The sequence below is a fragment of the Ambystoma mexicanum genome, chromosome 6p (genome assembly GCF_040938575.1).
Source record: "Ambystoma mexicanum isolate Mex_15411 chromosome 6p, UKY_AmexF1_1, whole genome shotgun sequence".
NCBI lineage: Eukaryota > Metazoa > Chordata > Amphibia > Caudata > Ambystomatidae > Ambystoma > Ambystoma mexicanum.
Window position 1 is genome coordinate 1,511,559,333 of NC_090935.1, and position 22,284 is coordinate 1,511,581,616.

At 47.1% G+C, this 22,284-nt stretch overlaps 1 protein-coding gene across 1 annotated transcript in view; it reads right to left on the minus strand.

Moving 5' to 3' along the window:
* The window catches only part of GAK (cyclin G associated kinase), a 2,243,070-nt gene that overhangs the window by 2,168,312 nt on the left and 52,474 nt on the right, over positions 1–22,284 (minus strand). Inside the window, exon 2 of the mRNA XM_069626358.1 lies at positions 3,939–4,000. Within this exon, the coding sequence (XP_069482459.1) occupies positions 3,939–4,000 (62 nt within the window). The remainder of the gene's footprint in view (positions 1–3,938; positions 4,001–22,284) is intronic.

The window sequence follows — 22,284 nt, forward strand, 5'->3', positions numbered from 1 at the left end:
ACAGTCACAGTACTTAAAATCATCATCTTCCTGTCCACTCGCCTGCCAAGACTAACCACTATTTGTCCCTTTCCTGGTGTATTCGCCTGCCAGGATAAAGGTTCCTACTGCTACAACTTGTACTGTGTAGTGAGGTTTGTTCCAAACGTTCCACACTTAACCCTTGAACGGGGAACGTTGAACCAACAACAGCTTCTTGGGCGAGTCTGGACTTGAAACTCAGTTGGCTTACAACTTCTGTGAAGGGACAGAAATGTGAGGCAGACAAGCAGATAGAGTTCTCACAAGTAGCCATTTTATTAGAACAATAAGGGGGTGATAAACACCACACTTTCCCGAACCTTCCGAGGATTTCCCTGCCGGTCAAACTAAGGCTAAAGGAAAACACTAATATCAAAAAGGTATCTGTCCCTCACACTTATACATACAACAAAATTATACGAGTATCCTATGGCTGTTCAAAACAAAATAACAGTTATATTTAAAAAAGGAAAACTTTTTAAACATGTATCCTTGAAACCAGGATCGGATCCCCTTTCCCCAGAATTAATGCATGAATTTCCAAACCAGATTTCCAATCATGAAAGTTCTTTTCAATTGCCAAATTCTGCTCCAAACGCAACACAAAGTTCTTTTCACACCGTAAGTCTGTCACTTGATTGCCTTATTGTTAAACAAGATTCACTCTTCAAAAAAGGCGTGTACAACGTTTCCACATGCTCTTCCTTAATAAACCAAATAGGCTTAGTCTTCACACTTCTAGTTAGTATTCAATATAACTTTTCTCCTTTGAAAAACCACCACTTTCACATTTCTTCTACATAAACAATGGTTTGTCAGGATGATTTTAGCACAGTTCATCATAACACATTAGTGGACTTGCCATTTTCTTTCAACCACAACCTTCCACCACACTGCAGTACTTGTTTTTTCCTGATATACTCGCCTGCCAGGATAAAACTACTACAAGTACTATGACGAGGCTTGTACTTCTTCAGATTTTCCACACTTAAATCCTCAATGGGTAAACTTAAAAAAAGGGATAAAATGCACATTGATGCGGTGTGATCCACTGATTTGTTTGCCACAGGCAATGGAGGTTATATTCCCCCTCCCCTTTATGAATTCTACAATGAGGGTTTATTTCCTGCCACCTTTGGGTTCCTTCAACATCAGTTAGCTGCTGATAATGTCTCTTGTTCAGGTTTTCCCCTTTTGGAAAGCTGTATCTTTTTTTATCCACAATTGCCCTTCTTTGGCCTAGGCATTGCTGGTTGTTATTTTCCCTTTCAAGTAATCTTCCTTTTTGTAGATTTCCTTCATCTTGCGCAAATATTGCCCCCTCTTTACTTTGACAATGGTGGTTGCAATATTTCCCCACTCAGTCTTTCTCAATAGAAATGTTACGCCAAAAATGCTTTAATTCATTAGTTTGATATTCAAAAAGGCTTTTGGTAGCCATCAGTCTATTCCGGAGCACCCAGGGGTTACCCAATGAAGGCCATCCCACTGGTCTATCCGTGCATGTCCGTTGGACCCGCTGCTGCTGTAACTTCTTCTCTCGTCGGGTCCTCGGTGTCTGACAGCTCCTATCATAGTCCCGCAGCCCACGACTTCCGTAAAAGACACCCGTTTTGCTCCTTGAATACTCCGATGAACACCAACCACCAGAGTAGAATGGCAGACTAAGAAAGCTTCTCTCCCCTACAGGACAGCCAGTAACAGCAGCGCTTCCCGAGGCACGTCCTCTGCAGTTAAGTTTCCCAACTTCTACAACTTTAGGCACCGCGTCCTGCTGCAAACATAGCGGTGGCTCCAGCGTCGTCTTCTCACTGCTTCTGCTGCTACCAACACTGCTAATGGCCTGCATCTGAAGGGGCTTTAAATATTTAAAAGTCCAGCTCAGGTGGGGGTCATTAGAGCCAGACTACACACTACAGTTCTGGATCTGAGCCCCTCTTCCTCGTCCCTGTACATAGAGCATTATGGGACTTGGAAGTCCCTAATGTACTTTTTCCTTTTTTCAAAGGCTTCAATTTTACAATAGGCCCTTAAAACCATTGGATCATTAGAGAAGTTGGTTAGAGGGTTCTCCCACTTCTCCTCACCGGCATCCCTGCCCATGTGTTCCTCCCACAGAGCACCACCCCAACAGTCAGGATCAGGAGGCATCTGCGTTTCCTTGACCACATGAGAAGGGTCCCAGGCCAGGGTCTTTGGGAGGATTACCTCCGATTCATCACACTTCTTTCCTTCTTTCACAGTTATGCTGTCCAAAAGGACAAAGATTCTCACATTGATCCGTTTGCCATAGGCAACGCAGGTTACAATTCTCTCCCCCTTCATCCTGTCTACGAGGAGGGCTTTTCTTCTACAGACTCTGGTCTCTTGCTACACAACCTATTGACTGTTGGCAATGTAGTTTACAACCTTCTTCCACAGGGTATCTCGGACTGTTACATTCAAAAAGACTTGATGTCACACTCAGCTTTCTTTGGTTTTGACACTGCAGATTATGTCCCATGGTTAAATATCCCCCTTTTAGAAAGCTGTATTCACTTGATTTGATTGTTGCCCCCTTTTGGCTTTGGCAATGAAGGTTACAATGATTTCTTGTTCTGCAATCAGCAACAGGAGAGTTGAGCCCAGTTTGCTTTAGTTTAAAGGTTCGATAATCAAATGGTGCACTTTGACAACAGTCTAATCCAGAGCGCCACAGTGTTACCTCTATTAGGGCAACTCACCGGTATGACCCTGGCATCTCCATTGCTTCTGCTTCACACACCGGGATCTCCCCGATGTTTGACGGCTCCAATCAGCCTTCTTCTGCTCCCGCTGTCTTTCAGTGGAGTACCCGCCTCTCCACACGCGCTCCGATGTAACCTTCACACTGGAGCAAGAGGCAGGGCCCGCAGAGTTCTCTCCTTTGGGACAGCTGGCCTTCACACTGCTTCCCGCTGTGCGTCCTCTGCATCTGGCTGGACCCTCGACCTCTGCACAGCATCCTACTACTGGCAATGCAGCGGCTCCAACCTCTGCCTTCTCCTGCTGCTACTCCTCCTCAATGGCCCACACTTTAAAAGGTGTTTAAAGGGCTAAAGGTCCCGCTCAGGTGTGGGCCACTTTAACAACTAGACCGTACACTACAGCTCTGCAAGTCTAGGCCCCTCTTCCTTGTCTCAGTACTAAGAGACTTGAAGTCCATAATGTTCTTAGTTTTAGAAACAAAATTATCAATTTTACAATAGTTCTTCAGGACTGTAATATCATTGGGGAAGTTGCTAAGGGGATTCTTCCATTCCTCCTGATCCAAGTCCACTCCCATGTGAAACTCCCGCATAATACCACCCCCAGGTTCAGGATCAGTTAGCAGCTGCCTGTCCGTGGCCTCGCAAGTAGGGCCACAGGCCAGGGTCTTTGTGATGATCACCTCAGATTCATCACATTATACACCAACACAAGTAACAGAAGCTTACAACAACAAATCTGGACACTGGACCATACACATACAGATACAACAAGCCAGTGAGAACAACCTGAAATGCCATCCAATCTACACATAAACACACAGACACACTCAACATAACAGTCACATAGAAACAACCCAGGCATTGGACCTTCCCTGTCTGGATACAATGAGCCAGTGCAGGCAACCTACCATCTGCAAGCCAACACAGACAGACGTCGGTTTCTCCTGGTTCTGTACACCATTCTATAACTCTTCCTTCACAAAACAATCCCGTCCTCTTTCTTGCAGAGCCACGTGAGTGCCAGGAGACCACCATTGGGTGGTATCTGTGCATTGTATAAATCAACATAACAGGATTCCGATCAGTTTTCCCCAAGTACACTTGAATTCCTCATGTTGCCAAACTAACAGCATCATGCTCTCTCTTGTCATCACATAGTAATTTAATCATTGTGTCTACTTTCATTACCTTAAGAGCGTAGTCTTTCCCGCTTCCAACATCCTGGGCTTCATATACAAAGGCAAACCCACCTGGAAAAGTGAAAAATATTATTGTGGTTTCCTAAAGTAGAGCACATCAATACTATTTCATGTGAACATATATATCATACTTCAAAGAAACAAAAACACATCTACATCTATAGCAACAAAGCATAACTTCAAATAAATGATTCTCTAAAAAAAAACAAAAAAAAAAAAAAACTTCACATGCTGCCACATGAGGGTGTGGCCAGGAGCTGAGCGATGAGGCTGCGAAGGTTGAGAGCTACGTAACCAACCAGCGAATATCCTGCATGAAATCCATCAAAATCACTGAACAGACCAAATATCAATGGGAGAGCAGCATCCGTAGCGGGTGGAGAATGCCAGGAGACTGGTCCCCCCGCAACGAGTTGTGTATACAGAGCAGAAACTGAGGATTGCTGGGCTAATCAGTGGGAAAGGCCATATTGTGGGCTGGCAGGCCGGCCAGCCAGCCAGCCAAACGGATAGTAGCAGAGGCACACAATGGTCCCCATGAGCGGAGGAGCATTAAAGAGTGGTGCAGTGGGGCATGTACGGAAAGGAGGGGGCCCGCAGAGTACATCCTACAACCGGGTTGCAACTCAGATCTTAACATTGGGATAAGACTTCCCCTGCCAGCAGGAGACTGCAGGTCACACCGGACGGTGAACAGCAACCCGCAAGGGGGTGGGGGGAGGGGGGGGGAGAAGATGTCCAGTGAGGGTGCCCTGATGGTTTCAGAGGTGGTGAACAAGTAGCGGTAAAGGTGAGAGCTGGTCAGGAGGCAGAGACCAGCCTGGCGACATTTGGGTGTGAAGTGTGGAAACTGAGGCATTAGAGAGGCGCCAAGTAAGGAGAGCAGTGGCGGGGAGTCCGACTCAGCACTAGGGATAGATACGCAACCAGTGCCCAGCCCAACACTGAACCCTGCAGGCCATCTTCAGCACATACAACTTGGAGAAAGATAGATTCAACTACACAGCAACTACTGCTGCAAGCCAGTGACCAGCCATGCAGTTCTCTGGACAACTTGTTCTAATGGCCAGGTGGACAGCAGAGCAAATACAGAGTATATTTATGGGGAATTCGTATGGACGGCTGGCAGCGCTTCTGGAGAGAGGTCAGGGACACAAAGACAGAGGATTGAACATTACAAGTGGTGGAGCCCTCCCGAGGAGAAGGCTTGTGAGGGTCTTAGGAAGAGAGTGAGGAAGTGAGGGGCATCAGTTTAGGGGGAGCATCTACGGTGAAGGGGCAACAAAAGAGAGCAGTATGTTGGTGTAAGGCCCAAACAGGGGAAGCACCCTGGCAAATAGTTAGGTGAACATGAGGGGTTTGTGGACACCTCGACAAGGAGTCACTATGGAGAGCCTCCTGATGGCAATAAAGGAGTTCAGGGTGTGTCTGGAAGGGAAGTTTCAGGAGGTTGAAGTAGATGTTACCCTGATACATGCCAACATTAAGAAGTATATGAAAGGGTGACACACAGGGGTGAGGCTAGCAGCCATGCAGTGAAGCCTACTATATGAGAAGCTCCCGGATGATCTTCAATTAGGATAGTTAAAATAGCCAGTTTTTTGCCAACTTGTGAAATAAAGGAGACTGGCACTGTGAAGACCAGAGCCGCATGCATGCGGAAGCTGGATCCTGGCGATCGAAGTGGTACAGAGCGGTGGAAAGCCGAAACGAGAACATCTAAAATGGCTGCCGCTGTGCCTTGGTGAGCGACTGGCGAGGCGGGGACCCGACGATTGGGAGCTGGAGGTAGAGAGAAGCAGAGCAGCTTCACGTGAAGGAGTGACCCAGCAGCCCGGCATCTACCTGGAAACGGGACATCACTCACCCCACCTCGGTAATGGCTCAGACGCAGCAAGATCAGAGGCACGGCTGACCACAGAGGCTGGTGGTGCTGCAGGAGAGGGGGTGGCGCTACCAAGGAGTCATCCTCCTGTCAAGACACAGCTATCATTTCTCGAAGAAAAGGGGACGCGGCCCTCAGACTCCAGAGGCCCGTTGGGTGAAGCAGCTGGGGATACCCCCGCAAGCAGAGAGTGCCTGAACAAAGTGGGCAGGCCAGGGAGCACGCCGGCGCCCTGGACAACAAGGAAAGGCAGAATAGTGCAGGATACAAGGATCCCGTATTGGTCAACCCTGGACACCAGATACACGCAGCCTTTCGGAATAACAATGGCAGCATCATTACAGAACTGAGGAGGCCGTCTGTACCTAAATTAGTCAGATTGTAATTGTATTTACGGACACAACCAATAAATAAGGACATCCACTGCCCTGCACAGCCTCACATGAGGATCAGCGGAAGAGGAAGAAACGGATGGCATGAGGGTCTAAGACACAATCACCTAACAAATACCGTAACACCAACGGAGACCCACCTTGGTAGGTGCCCACTGAAACCGCAAAGTGGCATGGGTGCAAGCTGACTATTTGAGGTGGTGAGGTACGTGCAGCACCGAACGAGGGGGGAGCAACGTGTGGTGCTGGACACTTATGACCAAGGCAAAATTGTAGCGCCTCAGTACAACCCGTTGGTGGGGCATGAGAAGAGGTTGGGGTGTAGCAGGTTGACTCATCTAAACGTTACGAGAGCGACCCGAAAGCTATACACTCCGACAGGACTGCGAGTCGCTGAGGGGTTCAGAAGCTTGGACGACGGCAGGGAAGCTAGCGTAGAACAAGATCTGCACGGGTGCAAGGGAGAGCGGAACAGCACGCTGGAGTAGCAAGAAGGAACATTGGTGTACTAAATAGAAGAAAGAAAGGCTGATACTTGTCTCTAAGGGGCCATAGAAGGAGCCAAGTGAAAAGGCAGACAAGCTGAACCGGGCTAAGGAGTGCATCCTGTACATGTAATCGCAAGACAATATGAGGTGAGAGCGCAATACCTTGGGAAAGAGGCCACCTAAGCAGTGCAGGTGCCTGAAGGAAGGACTGGTGAGTGCTATCCTTGCAAATTGTGCAGCGGTGACGCAAAAGAGATCAGTAGTTGCAACAGCAGCATTGATCTAACTCAGACATAAAACCCAAATGCCTGACAAGTAACGTAAAGGGAAGGCCAGGCAGATGTTTACGGGATCCTATGCACGCAAGGAAGAGAACATCATAACGCTGCAGGGAAATACGAAGGAAATGGCTGCGTCATCGCAGGTGACCCCGCAAGCAGACGGCCCTATCTTGGCAGCAATCGCAGTGTTAAAGATGGTGTTCGAGTACAATATTGATGTAGTCATAATGGGTGCCTGTTTACTGCGCCAAGATGTGCGTGCTCTGGCAGACCGTTTGGGCACTGCGGAATTGAGAGTGCAAGAAAACTTTACCAGCATTGCTACCACCTAAAACCTAAGTAGAGGATGTGCATGCACAAGTGAAGATCTAAGAGCACTGTGCAGAAGATGCAGAGGGGAGAACACGCAGGAAGAATGTGAGAACACTTGGACTCCCGGAAGGAAAGGAAGGCAGAGAGCCCAGAGCCTACGTCGAGAACATGCTCCTGCAGGAGGTGGGCCTGGGCACACTAACAGAGATTTACTGTTGAGAGAGCACATAGGTCACGGTCTCCCCCACCCCCAACCCGAAACCAACAATAGCAAAGATCATGAACTACAAGGACAGGGAAATAATTCTTCCCTTTTCCAGAAAAGGGGGTACTATTAACAGTGGGTCTTCACTATACTAGTTCAATGGCCTAGATCAATGTTCAGGCCAACCAAAGAACGATTATGACAAGCAAACCTGCAGTACAAGTTGATTTGCCCAGCAAAACTGAAGGTCACACTTTTTTTTGATAACCCTGCAAAGGCACACTCTTGGATGGACGCTCGGGGTGATACTGCAGCTCCAGAGCAAATGCAACAAACCATAGCATCTTGGCACAGGAATAGTTTGTGAATTCTGTCTTTTGGTTCTTCTCCCCCTTTTCGGGCTGGAGAAACGGCACAAGTGATACAGAGGAAGAAATGCAGGGGCATATGGAACTAGGACACCGGGAAGACAAACCGGTGCCCAGAAGGCCGCTGCTGGAAGCAATCGCCACATGCCAGGGTGGTCATTCAAGATGCCAGTTTTAAGGCATCGAGCTGCTGCACGTGACCCGGAACTGGGCAGGCATTACGGGAGAGGCAGCTGAATCCGAGCAGGCAAACTACTGCTGGGCTGTTCTTTGGATTGAAGGGACGTTTGGGGGTTGTTCAGGGAAGGGGAGGGCTGGCGAGGTGTTCGGCCAAAGGGGACTGTTTTGTTAGTCGACGGGCTGAATTGTGATATTGGTGGGTGAAATGTGGATAAGGGCAGTTTTGGGGCACGCAGCTCTCAGATCAGGGGGGTAAACAGTAATGCTCTGTTTTGCGGGGGTAGTAGATGGGCAATGACTTGGCTCCTTTTGGTGGGCGGGCAATCTGAAGGAGGCGAGCTGAATAAAAGAGGTAGGGCAATGGGACAGAGGTAGCCTGGGTGGGACCGTTCATGGCAAAGATTAATGGCGTGGGGGTGGTCAGCCGGAAAGTCGGCGGGCTCAATGATTACATGAAGAGACTGAGTACATGCATACCTGATAACAATGGGAATAAGAGTCACGTTGTTGCGAGAAACGCACCTAACAGCCGATAAACAGGCTACGATAGCTAGGAAATAGGGTGGCAAGTTAAATAGCTCACCATTTTCAGCCTATGCCAGGGGAGTTCATCTGGATCGCCCCCTCTGTTCCCTTCAAGTACTGGAATTCAAAAAAAGAGGAGGACAGAATGGCCATGGTTTATGGGTTGCTGGAAAATGGAGAAGTATGCTTTGTGAATACATACGCCCCGAATCATGACACCACAGCGTTCTTCAAGTCATACTCTAGGCTGACCACATACAAGGGGATCTGCGTTTTTGGGTTTCTGAAGGGCTGAGAAAGATTTCAATTGCACCCTTAATCCTGGCTTGGATAGGTCAGACAAATACAAGAAGCCTGCTGCACCACCGGCTAAAGCTCTTGGTTCCCTTTTACGAAACCTACGATTGGTAGACGTTTAGAGAGAAAGGCATGGAGAGGCAAGAGGTTATTCCCATTTCTCTGCCCCTCATGGGCTACACACACGTATCGATTATATTTTCACTGGGACAGAAACTCTGGGTGAGCTTGTGGACATAGATTACAAAGCTCGGGTCCTCTCTGCCCATGCACCGCTGATTCAGTATGGCAGGAAATCATGCAGAGACCCCCCGATACCCACTTGGCAAGTAAGGACAGTGGCCCTGCTGGATGATGACTAAGAACTATTTAGGGGACAAGATGAAGGAGTTTTTTTTATACAAACACAGGTAGTGTGGAAAGGACAGGTAGCCCGTTGGATGCCTTTAAGGTAGTTATACGGGGAGCAGCGATTAGGGAAATGGGTGTCGTTAGGAAGGATATATTGCATGGTCTGAGCTTGAATGGTGCAGGTGGTTGGGGCCCCGGAGCAGAGACATGTTGGTAATCAGGCACCACAACACTTAAGATAGGGACTCGGAATGTCTGAGGCTTGGGGAAATGGGTGAAAATGGTAAAAGTGGGACTATTCCTGAAGCAGAATATTATACAGGTAGCTTTGCTCCAGGAGAGACATTTGTTGAGCCTGGATCTAGCAGAGCTAGGTAAATGGGGAAGCAGAGTGCTTGGGCCGACATAGTCCTCCAAGGCGAGGGGAGTTTTCATCTGGATAAGAGGGGATGCCCCGGTACACATCACGGACACATAGAGAGACACGGATGGTAGGATCTTAGTACTTCATGGTACATTGGAGGGACAGTCCTTCTGCATGGTGAACTCCATGCATCAACCACTGACACAGAGACCTGTTTTAGATCTGTGCACAAGAAATTGGGCGGAGTACAGGATAGGAGTCTTTATCTGGGGAGGGGACTTTAATTGTTGGTTGGATCTAGACATGGACACGTCAGGTAAAACTGGACCAAGTAAACATTATTGGATTCCCTTAGCAAGGTTATACAGTATCTAGATTTGGTTGAATAATGGAGGGAATCTCATGGGGGAAGAGCGGGGATACTCTTCTTCCCTGTACATGCCACATACTCTCGGTTAGACTATATTTGTGTTGAGAGGGAGCACGAATGACGGTTCTCGAAAAAACTGAGTATCTGGGGCAAATACATTCAGACCATGCGCCGTTGGTTACGGATTACAGGTGGCCGGGGAGGCAGCCGGCGATACCACTTTGGCGTTGCATTGCAGGGACGCATTGCAGGATGAAATTGTTTGGTTTGTCTAAGCCAATGGTGGTGGTCGGGGCAGTTGTGTGGGATAAATTTAAGTGACCCAGAGAGGGGTATGTACATCAAAAACGGTGGGTATACACAGGATGCTGAATGAAGCCTTGCAGCAGTGCTGAACTGATTAAATTCTTAAAGGCAGAGAAGATCAAGGGGCACTGGGTGGGTGACGAATTGGCTGAGCAATTACAGAGGCACCAAGAACTGAAGAAACCGCTTCTCAGATTTGAGCACAATTTACTATCAAGAGGTTTTTGTTTTGTTTATTTATTATTTGTATTGCGCATCAGACCCAGGGGTAACCGGGCGTAGAACAGAAGGTAATTCAAAGCTTAGTTACATGATAAAATTACAGAAGTAGTCAGTTCGAACACACAAGATAGGGGTAGCAAGTAAAAGGAGAAACAGCGGTACAGTTAACAAAAGCAAGAGGGCAAGTGGGTAACAAGTAGTGTACATAGCATAGTTATACAATTTGAGGCAGTCATTATTTACAATTATTGTTTACGGTCATAATGCAATCCAATGTCTGGTAAAGGCTAAAGGTCTGCTTCTTTGAGCCATTTAATAGTAGTCCTACGGAAGTTATGGGCAGACTGAATCACTCTTAGTGGAGGTGGTAATGAGTTCCATAGTTCGGCTGCCTTAACAGGGAAGCTACAACCCCCAATTCTTGCTAACTTGAATCTAGGGATTGCAAGGTGATTAGTGTTGGAGAGTCTAGTAGTCCTGGTTATGGCCCTCTTGTTATATCTTTCAGCCAAGTAGCTAGGTGCCGCATTATTCAAGCATTTATAGGTTAGAGTTGCGACCTTCAGCTTGATTTTGTCGAGTGTGGATAGCCAATTATTTGCTCTTCGAATCACGGAGATGTGTTCTTGATTAGCAATTCCTAATGCTGCTCTAAGAGCATTATTTTGCAATGTCTGAACTTTTTTGATGATTTGTTTATTAGCACCTATGAATAAAGCGTTGCAATAGTCCAATTTTGATAAGATCAAGGCTTGGGCTAAGGTGATACACCTGCTATTTGAAAGAAAGGATTTTCTAGCCCTAATCAATGTGCACGTATAGGCTGTGGATGAAGCCACTAAATTGACTTGCTTCTTGAGGGATAGAATTGAGTCTAGGTAAAAGCCCAATGTTTTTACCTCTTTAGCCACAGTGATAGTGTTATTATCAATATTGAAGGTAGAATAATTAGAATTGAGTTTATTAAGGGATGCCGAAGTGCTCAGGATGATGATCTCCGTCTTATCGTCATTGAGGCATAGACTGTGGGTGGCCATCCATGCCTGGATGACGAGATAGTTCTGTTCCCAAGGCCAAATCCTCAACGTAATCACCAGAAAGAGCTAGGAGGATCTGAGTGTCATCTGCATAGTTAATGTAGGTGACACCCAGAGAGTCCAGATCATCGATAAGGGGCTTAGTGAAGATGTATTGGGAAATGGAGAATGCGGGTCACTTATTGGCGTGGTAGATAAGAAGGCCGCATCAAGAAACGCTATTACACAGATCTATGACTCTGGTGTCATTCGAGCAATATCACAAGAGAACACCCTCTGCATCATCAACAAGTCTTTATGGGGCCTGAGACCCCGCTACATCAAACTCTCGATCACCAAATACCGCCCTGCTAGAGGCCTTCAGTGTTCTAGCTCCAACTCTCTGCAGATCAGCTCTCTCCTCCGCAGGAGCCTCCCTCTGGAATGGTCTCCCAGCCCCGCTCAGGCTTGAGCCGGATGTCCTCAAGTTCTGGAAGATCCTCAAAACCATCCTTTTCACTTCTTCCTTCCCTCTCCCCCTCCCCAGCTAACGCCCAGATCTGCCGCAGTGACAGGCAGCCTGGCTTCCCTCCGAGTTCTATGGAGAACCAGGGACCCCCTCCAGTCCACTCCCTTCTACGCACTTTGCATGGGAGCCGCAGCCCCTGCACCCCATGCAATCCCTGGCACTTGCCCACCTGGCCTCTCCTTAGCATTCCCCTAGCCCCTGTGGCCATTTGCCCCCCTGCTCCTCCCCCTTTCACTTGCACTCTCTCCTCTTGCCCTGCACTCTCCTTCCCATCCTAGCACTTCGCATTTCGTGCAAACCGGCACTTTCCACGCTCGCACTTCTTGCTATTGCACTTGCATGATCCAATTGCACTTCCATGATCCAATTGTCACAAGGTCTAGTAGGACCATTGTTATTTTCTCCCTTGTTCCCACCCCCCTTTTTTTGTTTTGTGGCACTGTGAAAGACCATTTGTTGTATAGGCGCCTTACAAATATCCAATCAATAAAAATAAATAATTGTCAATAGCGTATTTGAGGAATATTAACGGTTATTGTATAGCCAAAAGGGCATATATGTGGAGGAGGAGGCAATAGATGTATTGAACCAAGTATATCTACCGCGGGTGACAGATTAACAAAACCAGGCGCTTCATGCGCCCACATAATGGGAAATCCGGGTGACCATATGCTCCATGTAAAGGAATGAATCTCCGGGGACCGACAGCCTCCCAGAACAGTTGATTCCCCAACTGAAAAATGTGTACATGGCAGCGTTTGAGAAGGGGACCCTGCCAGAATCGATGTGGGAGGCATGGATGACGGTATTAGTGAAGAGGGAAAAAGAACCTTGTTATTTTGACTCTTACAGGCCGAACTGACTGATCAATATGGCTGGAAAGCTATTGGGGAAGGTTTTAGTGACCAGCCTACCGAAGGTGGTTCCGGGTCCGATACACCAAGACCAATGTGGGTTTGTGGGGGGCCAGAATACTTCCATGAACCTTAAGCGACTACACTACTTTATGGAACACGTACTCACAGAGAATTGGATAGGGCTGCAATGTCTCTAGATGTCATTAAGGCCTTTGATTCGGAGGAGTGGGCGTGGATGTTCAGGGTCTTGGAGGTATTTGATCTAGGCCCCGACATAATGCAATGGATCAAGTTCCTAAACAAGGCAAGGGCGAAAACAGGGGGAGAGAGGGCGCGGCGTTCTTCATGCCGGGAACTTGAGAGGGAAGAGACAAGGCTGCCTGGTATCGCTGAACTCATTTGCAATGGAACTAGAACCACTGGCCTGTTGCTTCAGAAGCACACACTGGAAACTGGATCAAGGGCATGAGGCAGAACATATTCCTTATACACGGATGATGCCCCGTTATATGCAGGTAAACTTCTCTTAAACGCGCCAATCCTGTTGGAAGTGTTAGGTAACTTCGGAAAGCTATCAGGATTCCTCATAAGACCGACAAATCTAGATTTCCTCTAGCATCTCTACAGGGTAGGGGGGTGGCAGTGCTCCCGGACTAGGGCATCAAGTGTAAACGCGAGTCCTTCCGCTACCTAGGGAAACAAATATTTCACGACAGAGGAAACATTTGTATACAACATGGGTAGGGCATTGGCGGGTATCAGACAACTGATTTCTGGAAAGCCTTATGCAACATGGTGGTTCGTCCCCGCTTATTGTATTTAATCAGTATCCCATATATGAATCAATATATAATAAAGAAAATCTTATTTAAAATGCTATTGGGTGAATTGCTGTGGGGCACTGTAAGACACGTGGTGTCCCTAGCGACATTGAGGGGGCCACATCAGGATATAGGGGGGCGGGGAGGGCTTTGTTCCTCCCAGATTATGAATTGTAATTTATATGGGCGCAATTTCAGGCCACCAGAAGATGGGAGGATTACAGTGAGTGGGCGCCGGGGCAGCGGGGGGTGCAACTATTACTACTAGTGAGCCTTCCAAGGCATAAACAGGGAATCAAGTTGTTATGGGATCCGATAGGATCAGTGGCATGGGAAAACTTATATAAAGATCCAGAGGGAAGTATGGGGCACACTCCAATGCAATTTCCATGTTAAAGGGCTGTATAGCATGGAACTCCCCTTGGGGTTCGACAGAACATTATAGGAGTTAGTGAAAAACATGGGGCTTACCAAATTGCAAAGTGGGGGATGTCGCAGGATAGGAGATTTTATTGACAGAGGAAGGTTGCTCACATTCGAACAATGGAAAGATAAACATAGTATGCATGCATCTGTGAAGAAATACGCAAATTGTATCTGTGACATAGGGTGAGACACAGCAACTTGTAAATGTGTCCTTGATTTGGTGGCATTAATTACCTAAACAAAGACCAGGTGGGTCAAACATTGGCACATGCTGTCCAATGAGTTACTGTTGAAATTGGTAATTGACTGTCTTTACAATCCAGTGGCGTCAATGCAGTAGGCTAGGTCAATTTTCTGTTGTCTAATTATTGACATACCATAAATTGTTATCCACAGCACAACAGTCTGGATCGTTGGTTCTTAATGTAGTATGCATGGGGGTTCCTTTCTGTTATTATACACAGGTGGGCAAAAGGATGGGGGCTATATGGGAGGGGGATGCCGGAGGAACCAGATACGGACTCAGGATTACACACCATATTGACACTATGACGGGTTAGGGGAGCCATCACGTGCCTATATGGGGTATTTCAGGCTGGAAAACCAAGATTGGACTTGAAAGTCGAGGAGAAGTGGGAGAGGGGCCCAGGGAAAGAAATAGTGGAAGGCACATGGACAAGAATATTGGAGCAGGTAAAGAAAGTATCCTAAGATGTACGATTCCGGTTGTATGGGAGGACAGGTCCAAGGGACCCCCCCCTCCCCTGCAGTCCCCTCCTTGTGACGTCTATGACTCGTCAGGGGCCCAGGTGGTGGGTGGACCACTGGCTGACACATTGGCCAAACGTACTGTATTAGGCTAGGTCCAGGAAACCATTTTGAAAACCAGAACGCCATTTTAAGACATGACTCCTCGTGCGCTGCAGCACAGCCCCCACCTTCAGAGTCCTCGCCTACCCCTGTTGCCTCCGCTCCCTGGCAGATCCGCTGAAAGCCCGTTCCCACGAACAGTCGGACATGAGCTAGTGCTAGAGCAAACACTGTATCATTCACCTTACGCAGTGCATCATTATCCCCAGCCTGACCCGGGTAGCAGGGCCGGCTTGGAAAATAACTGTAAATTGTCCCCGACGAAACAAAAGCCTCATTGCTATACCAAGAAACTGTTATATAATGCATCACAATGATATCCCTTCGGCACGACCCCCTTGTCAAAATCTACAAACACTGTAAGAATAGAAGAATGTGTTATTATTTGACAAAATGGTCAGGATACCCAAACCTCCTCAGTTATGTACAAACACCCAGTGCCCCTGGCCTCCTACTATGTGCTTCTCTAGGGGTAATGTAAATAGACCAATACCAGTTCCTTATGCCATGACTAAACTGATGCTGCTAGAGTGCAAAGGAACACAAGCGCGACAGTACTGTGAGCTCATGTAAATTGCTTAAAGAGATACATAGAATGCAATCAAATGTGAATGTATGAGTTTAACATGTATTACTGCTGTCAACCATATTGGTCTGTTGTCCTGCGTGCTCCATCAACCCTAATGCTACCTCACGTATCGTGTTTACCATATAATGCAAGAGCTGCTATTTTTGCAAATACTCACCCTGTAGTGATTAATAGAAACGTTGGTATAGTTAACATATTTGAAATGACTATGTAAAGGTGCAAACGATGTAGACGTGTAACCCTTTAGATAATCAATAAGCATTATACATTATACGAATCCCTTTGTCTTCAATATAATCTGCAGCATACAAGAAGAGCATCATCATGGGCATATCCAAGGTCACTTCCCCTCCCTTCCCATTGAAGCCTGCCAGAGAAAGCAAAGGCCCGAGCTGCACCGCCTCACCTCCCCCAATTCGCTGGAGCCGCTTCAAGCATTCATGTTCCCCCACAGCTCACATGGCCACGGCCAGCCACCTGAATTATTTACAACCTAGCAGTAAAACCTGGCCATAACCAAAGGCCAGAGGTGCCCCCTCATAGGTCCCATGGCCCACCAGTTCACCCCAGATTAATGGCGCTTGTAAAATAAGACCCCTAATATTGCACCAACATTGTGTAAAAGCATCTGTCATTACTTCTAACGAGACCTAAAACTCGGACAGCTCACCCCGTGCCCTGAGACCCGGCCCCATGATACCGAGTAAAAACAGTAACCATGTATTGATGTATCGTCAAAGTATTCCACCCAATGTGCATTCCTCCTGTGTTGTATTAACCTGTAGAATAACCTATTGTAGGATTTACAGGACAACTGACATTGCAGTATTCAATGAATGGGTTCTGCATGGCCATTAGGGAAGAAAGCCAAGAAAGACGTCCATCAATGACACTGACCACGCCTGGCCTGGCAGTACCTCTCGGATGAGCCCAGCTGACCTACCCACCCCACGTTGGCACCCGGCGTTGTCCACCAACCACGAAGCGACACATCACAGCTACACATATAGTTCGTCGACGCCACCCAATCCCCATGAACATGTGCCCCCTATAGTGTGTAGGTTCTTATGACACTTTTTGTAAATATAAACGCCTGTCTTTGCGATTGTCAGTCAGAGCGCTCTCGGAGTTTGCAGAATTCTTTGCATGCCCTATTTGACTTAGATAAAACTTCCATTAAGCTCACCCGCACTTGGTCCTAGCCTTATTCCCATTTTGGGAGAGTCCATTATTGCCTCTCATTGCAGGGAGGGTCGTGCTATTTGGGGACGCTTGCCTTCACGGTTGATCCAATATCATTTTCATAGGGTTTTATAGGACCACATTGAGGCTTCACAGGATACCCCATAATTTCCCTAGATGTGGAGAAAATCAAGCTGGTTTTGGCACATTGTTTGGGGCTGTCCCGTTCTCCACATCCATCGACAGCTGAATACAGGTATTTAAGTGCATGGCTTACCAGGAACTGGCATTCTCACAAGTATCCAAGTTGTGGGTAATTATTTTCCTATGTCCTCCACTTCATAAGAAAACAATAGACCCCAAGTTGGATCCTGTTGTGCCATCAGCAGCTCAATACTGGCAAGACTGCTCTATTGTTTGTGACCTTATTGTCGGTCTCCCTCTCCTGCTCCTGTCTCACCAAGTTCAAGAGGGGGTGTGTCCAGTAGCACTCCAGCCCAGGGAAATCTACTGAGATGCAGTGTCTTAAAAACCATCTGGGTCCATCCTTTTGGGTCGGTGGGTACAGCGACCAGAGGTTCGAGAGAGCTCCCTTCGGTCTACCAAGCCAGCCTGACACTGAAAAGAAGGCTTTCCACAGTGTCCTGAGAGGGCAGGAATGAAGTGGTTCAAACGGTACTCCCATTATAAATGTAAGAACCACATTCAAATCCCAGGACGAAACCAGAGAAGAACTATTCCTTAGTCCTGGCTGGAATGGTATTACAATAGGCATCTTAAAGTAAGAGCGTTGTTGCAGCGTGCGTTTGAATATCGATAACGCTGCCAACTATCCCTTGATGGTAGCCACTTGCAACCCTTGATGGGCTAGGTGCAGTAAAAAAAGAAAGCACTGCAGGTGTATTGCAAGAGAAACAATCTATATCTTTAGCTCTACACAAACTACAAAACATGTTACAATGGCAGCAATATAGGGCTTTAGTTGCTAGTCTTCTAGCCGAAGGCAACACCTCCATAACAGCTTCTGGGTGGTCCCAAACTTTTTATCTTAGCCTTTCAGAAGCCAGGCATGTAGGTTTAGCGTTTCAATTCCTGGATGAAGATGACCTCCCTACAACGAAAGTAGATCCACTCTCTGGGGAAGACTGCCTGAAGGACAGATGGACATGTCCAGAAGGGCCCGGTCACCATGTTCTCCTGACCCAAACCAGAGAATCAAGATCATGGATTTACCAAACTTCCACAACATCATGAGGACTTTGTGATGATGGGGACTCGTGGGAACATGTACAGGAGTGGAAATTCCCAGTACACTACAAACGAGTGTCCCAAAGAATCTACTTGGAGGAAATTCCATGGAGCAGAAAAGGGTGCACTTCATGTTGGAACTGGACACAAAATAATCCACTTGAGGGGTTCCCCAGATCACGAAGATCTCTATAAGGAATTCCTGAGCCAACTTCCACTCGTGGGAGATAGTGCTCTGCCTGCTCAGGGTCTGCCTTCGTATTCTTTTTTTCCCAGCTAAATAAACAGCCAACAAATCCTTCCAGTTTTGTAGAGCCCAAAACCAGAGCTGCATAGCCTCTTTGCACAGTAGTAGAGACTATACACCACAATCTTTTGTTGAGGTAATGCATGACCTCTGCGTTGTCCGTCATTATCAGGATGCTTGTTCCCTGGATTGAAGACAAAAATGCCATCAGCGCCAGTCTGCTAGCCCTCAGTTCTAACAGGTTTATGTGTAGTCTTGATTCTGATGGGGACCAAAGTACGCTCATTGTCAGGACGCTCATGTGTGCTCCCCTTCCCGTAAGAGAGGCATCGGTGACAACAGTTATCGACAGCCAGGGATGCCAAAAAGGATCCCTGATCACCACGTTCTCTTTGCAGGTCTAACACAGGAGATCCTGCGCTACCTTGCTCGGAACCTGGAGCAAGTTTGTCATTCTGCCTGAGAAACAGAGGGACCTCCAGCTCTTTACATCCGTCCCAGGAAAAGCCTGGGCAAAGTCAGCACTGGCCGTCTGCGGCAGCCGTGGCTGCTGGCGAGCCTTATTCCATCCATAACAGCACCTGCCCTGTTGGGATGACACCTGCAGCATTACAATGTACTGGAGAACAGCCCTGCTTTGCTATCCCTGCCCGGTCCTCCGGCACGAAAATACCAGTGTCAACGTTGCTTGGCAATGCGGGAGGCCAAGCCTCCCGCTCTTTACATCCACCCCAGGCAAAGCCTGGGGGAAGTTGGGCAAAGTCAGCCCTTGCCGTCTGCAGCTGTCCGCGGATGCGACACTGCCCCACGGCAAATCCACCAGTCCTTGGGTGTCTTTGGGAATCTCCAACTTGGTCGGCCATGTCATCTCAATCAGACCTTCATACCCCAGCACAACCACTTCTCTAAATTCCTGGTTCAATGCTCCACTCAACTCTGGTGTTGGTAACATATTTCATCTTCACTTCTGTTTTTATCATGATGCCTCCAGAAAGCAATCATTCTCCTAGACTTACCTTTACTCGCAACTATGACAATCTCATCTACCCCCGACATACTGCTAATACTGCAGTTATTGACCTTGGATTATAGAATACAAGATCAGTCTACAACAAATCTTCTGCCCTACTGGACTTTTTTCTAAGACTCAATTTACACTTTCTCTGAATCACAGAGACATGGATTCCCCCGTACAATACCACAGTCGCTGCCTCTCTGACCACCCTGCAGACCTCATTTTGCCATGTGCCTTGTCCCATTGCACAGGGAGGTGGTATTGGCATTCCCTATCAAGCCTCTTTCCCACTCATTTCTTCATCTACGGTTCTCCCTACTTACTCTTTGTTTGCATTTTTGTACAATATCTTTTCTAAACTCTATCCAATTTCCTTTCTGCTCATCTATCGACCTCCTGACCCTGTTGGCTCCTTTTGTGAGGATATTGATCATCTTCCTTCATATATTCTTCCTGCCTCCACTCGTTTAATACTGTTGGGTGATTTCAATCTTCACCTTTTAGTGACATACTCCACCCTCTTCTCTCAAATCTTGACTCATGTTTTCCACCCTCCTTCTACTACTCCATCTCATATTTCCGGTTCCTGTCTTGATCTTATTTTTACTTCGTCCTCTTCTGCCTCCCCGGTTTCCCCTCTCCCAGTCCCTCTCTCTAACCACTATCTTCTTTATGTGTCACTGTTTCCCCAAGTTTCTTTGCTTTCTTCTGTCTTCTCTTCCACATCATCATTCCATCGGTGTGATTTACGTAACTTCAACTCCTCCCTTTACCTCCACTTGTACCTCTGCCCTTCCTCCTCATTCCTCGTTTTCATCCCTGACACACCTGATGAGACTGCCTCTACTTTTTCTTCATCTCTTGATTCACTTTACCCCTTATCCCCTTTTGATCCCACGCGCAAACCTTCTCAACCATGGCTCCTCCCCCCATCTTTGTTCCATGCGCCGTTTCCTCCGTCTTGAAAGACACTGGCTCAAAACTAAATCCACGGTGGATCATTCTTCATACTTCTCCTACCATGCTCTCTCCGATTACTTTTTATTCTCTGGTAAACGTCCCTACTTTTCTGATCTCCAACACACTCAGTCTGCCCATTCTAGGAGTCTTTCAAATTCTTTCTCGCCTTCTGTCACTTCCCACCCTCGACTACTCTGTTTATTCTACTCCATCAACCTCCGGCTTCGCTCAATTTCTCACCTCTAAAGTAGCTTCTCTTTGTGCAGACATTGAAGCCTCCATCTCACCTGAACTCATGACTTCTACTCCTGCCTCTCCTGCCTCCATCTCCTGCTTTCAACCCATCTCGAACACTAACACTTCTCTTCTATTGGCTAAAGCGCACCTCACTGCTTCTCCTACCAACTCAATTCCTTCGGCGCTCATTCTCAAAGTTTACCCTGCTTTAGTGTCTTACCTCACTTCATTCTTCAATATCTGTCTCTCAACTTCCACTTTCCCCACGTCTTTTAAGCATGCTTCCATCATCCCAATTTTAAAGAAACCTACTGCCGACCCACTAATTTCAAATTTTCATCCTATTTCCCTGATCCCCCATCTTTCTAAATTACTTGAACGGTTTGCCTATTCTCAAGTTTCTACCTTTGTGTCCAACTCTTCTATGCTCCCACAATTCCAGTCTGGATTTCACCCTCTTCATTCCATGGAAACTGCTCTTCGTTCTGTTTTGGGCTCACCTCTTACCACACGATTTTCTAAACACTCATCTCTTCTTATTCTTTTGGATCCATCTGCCGCGTTCGACACAGTTGATCACTCCCTTCTATTAAACCCTTTCATCCTTTGCTTTCGCGGGCTCGGTCTTATTCTGGTTTCAATGTGATCTCCGTCATAAAACATTTTCTGGTTCATGGGCTGGCAAATCATCTGCATCTTTTTTGTTTTCCCATGACGTTCTGCAGGGGTACATCTTGGGCCCTTTTCTATCCACCTTTACATGTCCCATCTTACTGCTGTTATTTCTTTCTTCGGTCCGTCACACCACTTTTATGCCGATGACACTCTTTCACTCCTTTTGTTTTTCTTCTCAGTTTCACCACATTCTTTCTGCTCGTCTTCTGGCCATCAAATCTTGGATGTCTTCTCACTATCTTATACTTAATGCAGGGAAAACTCAGGTTCTCTTCTTCTGTCATGCATGGCAGGGAAATTACCTCGGAACCTGGAACACTGTCTTCACATAGAACTGGTTATGCTCATAGAACTGCTAAGCCTTTCTATTCAAAATGGAGGTCGTTTGATATCTTGCCTGGAAAATGACGTTTACATCATTCACATCGTTGAATTAACTTGATTAGGGATTGTCACGTGCGTTACTGCATTACGTTCATAAGCAGCGTGGGGACATCACTCACTACTTCTGATTGAACCAACATGGCGTCTGATAGCTAAAACTTTGATCTGCGTCCTCGCATCTCTTCAGCAATTTCTTTAGCTTTCCTTCTGCGTGTTACTTCCACACGCAAACTCCTGGAGCTGCATTCAGGAAGTTACGGCAGCTTTTCTTGTTCACATGTATTTTTCTACACGCTACTTTCGGCAGCCGTCTACTCGAAGACCAACGGACGGCTTTTCCTTCACATGCAAGTTCTGGCAGTCCCGCCTGCGTGTACTTCTGTCGCGTGTAAAAAACACACGCTGGTTCCTGGCTGCGTGTACTTTGGTTGCATGTAAAAACACATGCAGGTTCTTGAACTCTTAACGTGCGGCTTTCCTGGCTGCGTGGGAATTGGTTGCGTGTAAAACCGCACGCAGTTTTCTGAACTCTTAAACGTGCGGCTTAATTTGTGCTTCGCTTTGGATTTATTCCCTGGCACCTGTGATGAGATAACAGGGGGATTCAACACATTATTGCTGTTCTGCGTGGGAATGAAGTACTGCCGATAACTGCTTATTTGAAGGTGATTATGCACAGTACTTTGGATGCTATCCTGTGGTGCACCAACCCGGTATCTAGCGTGAGCCTCGT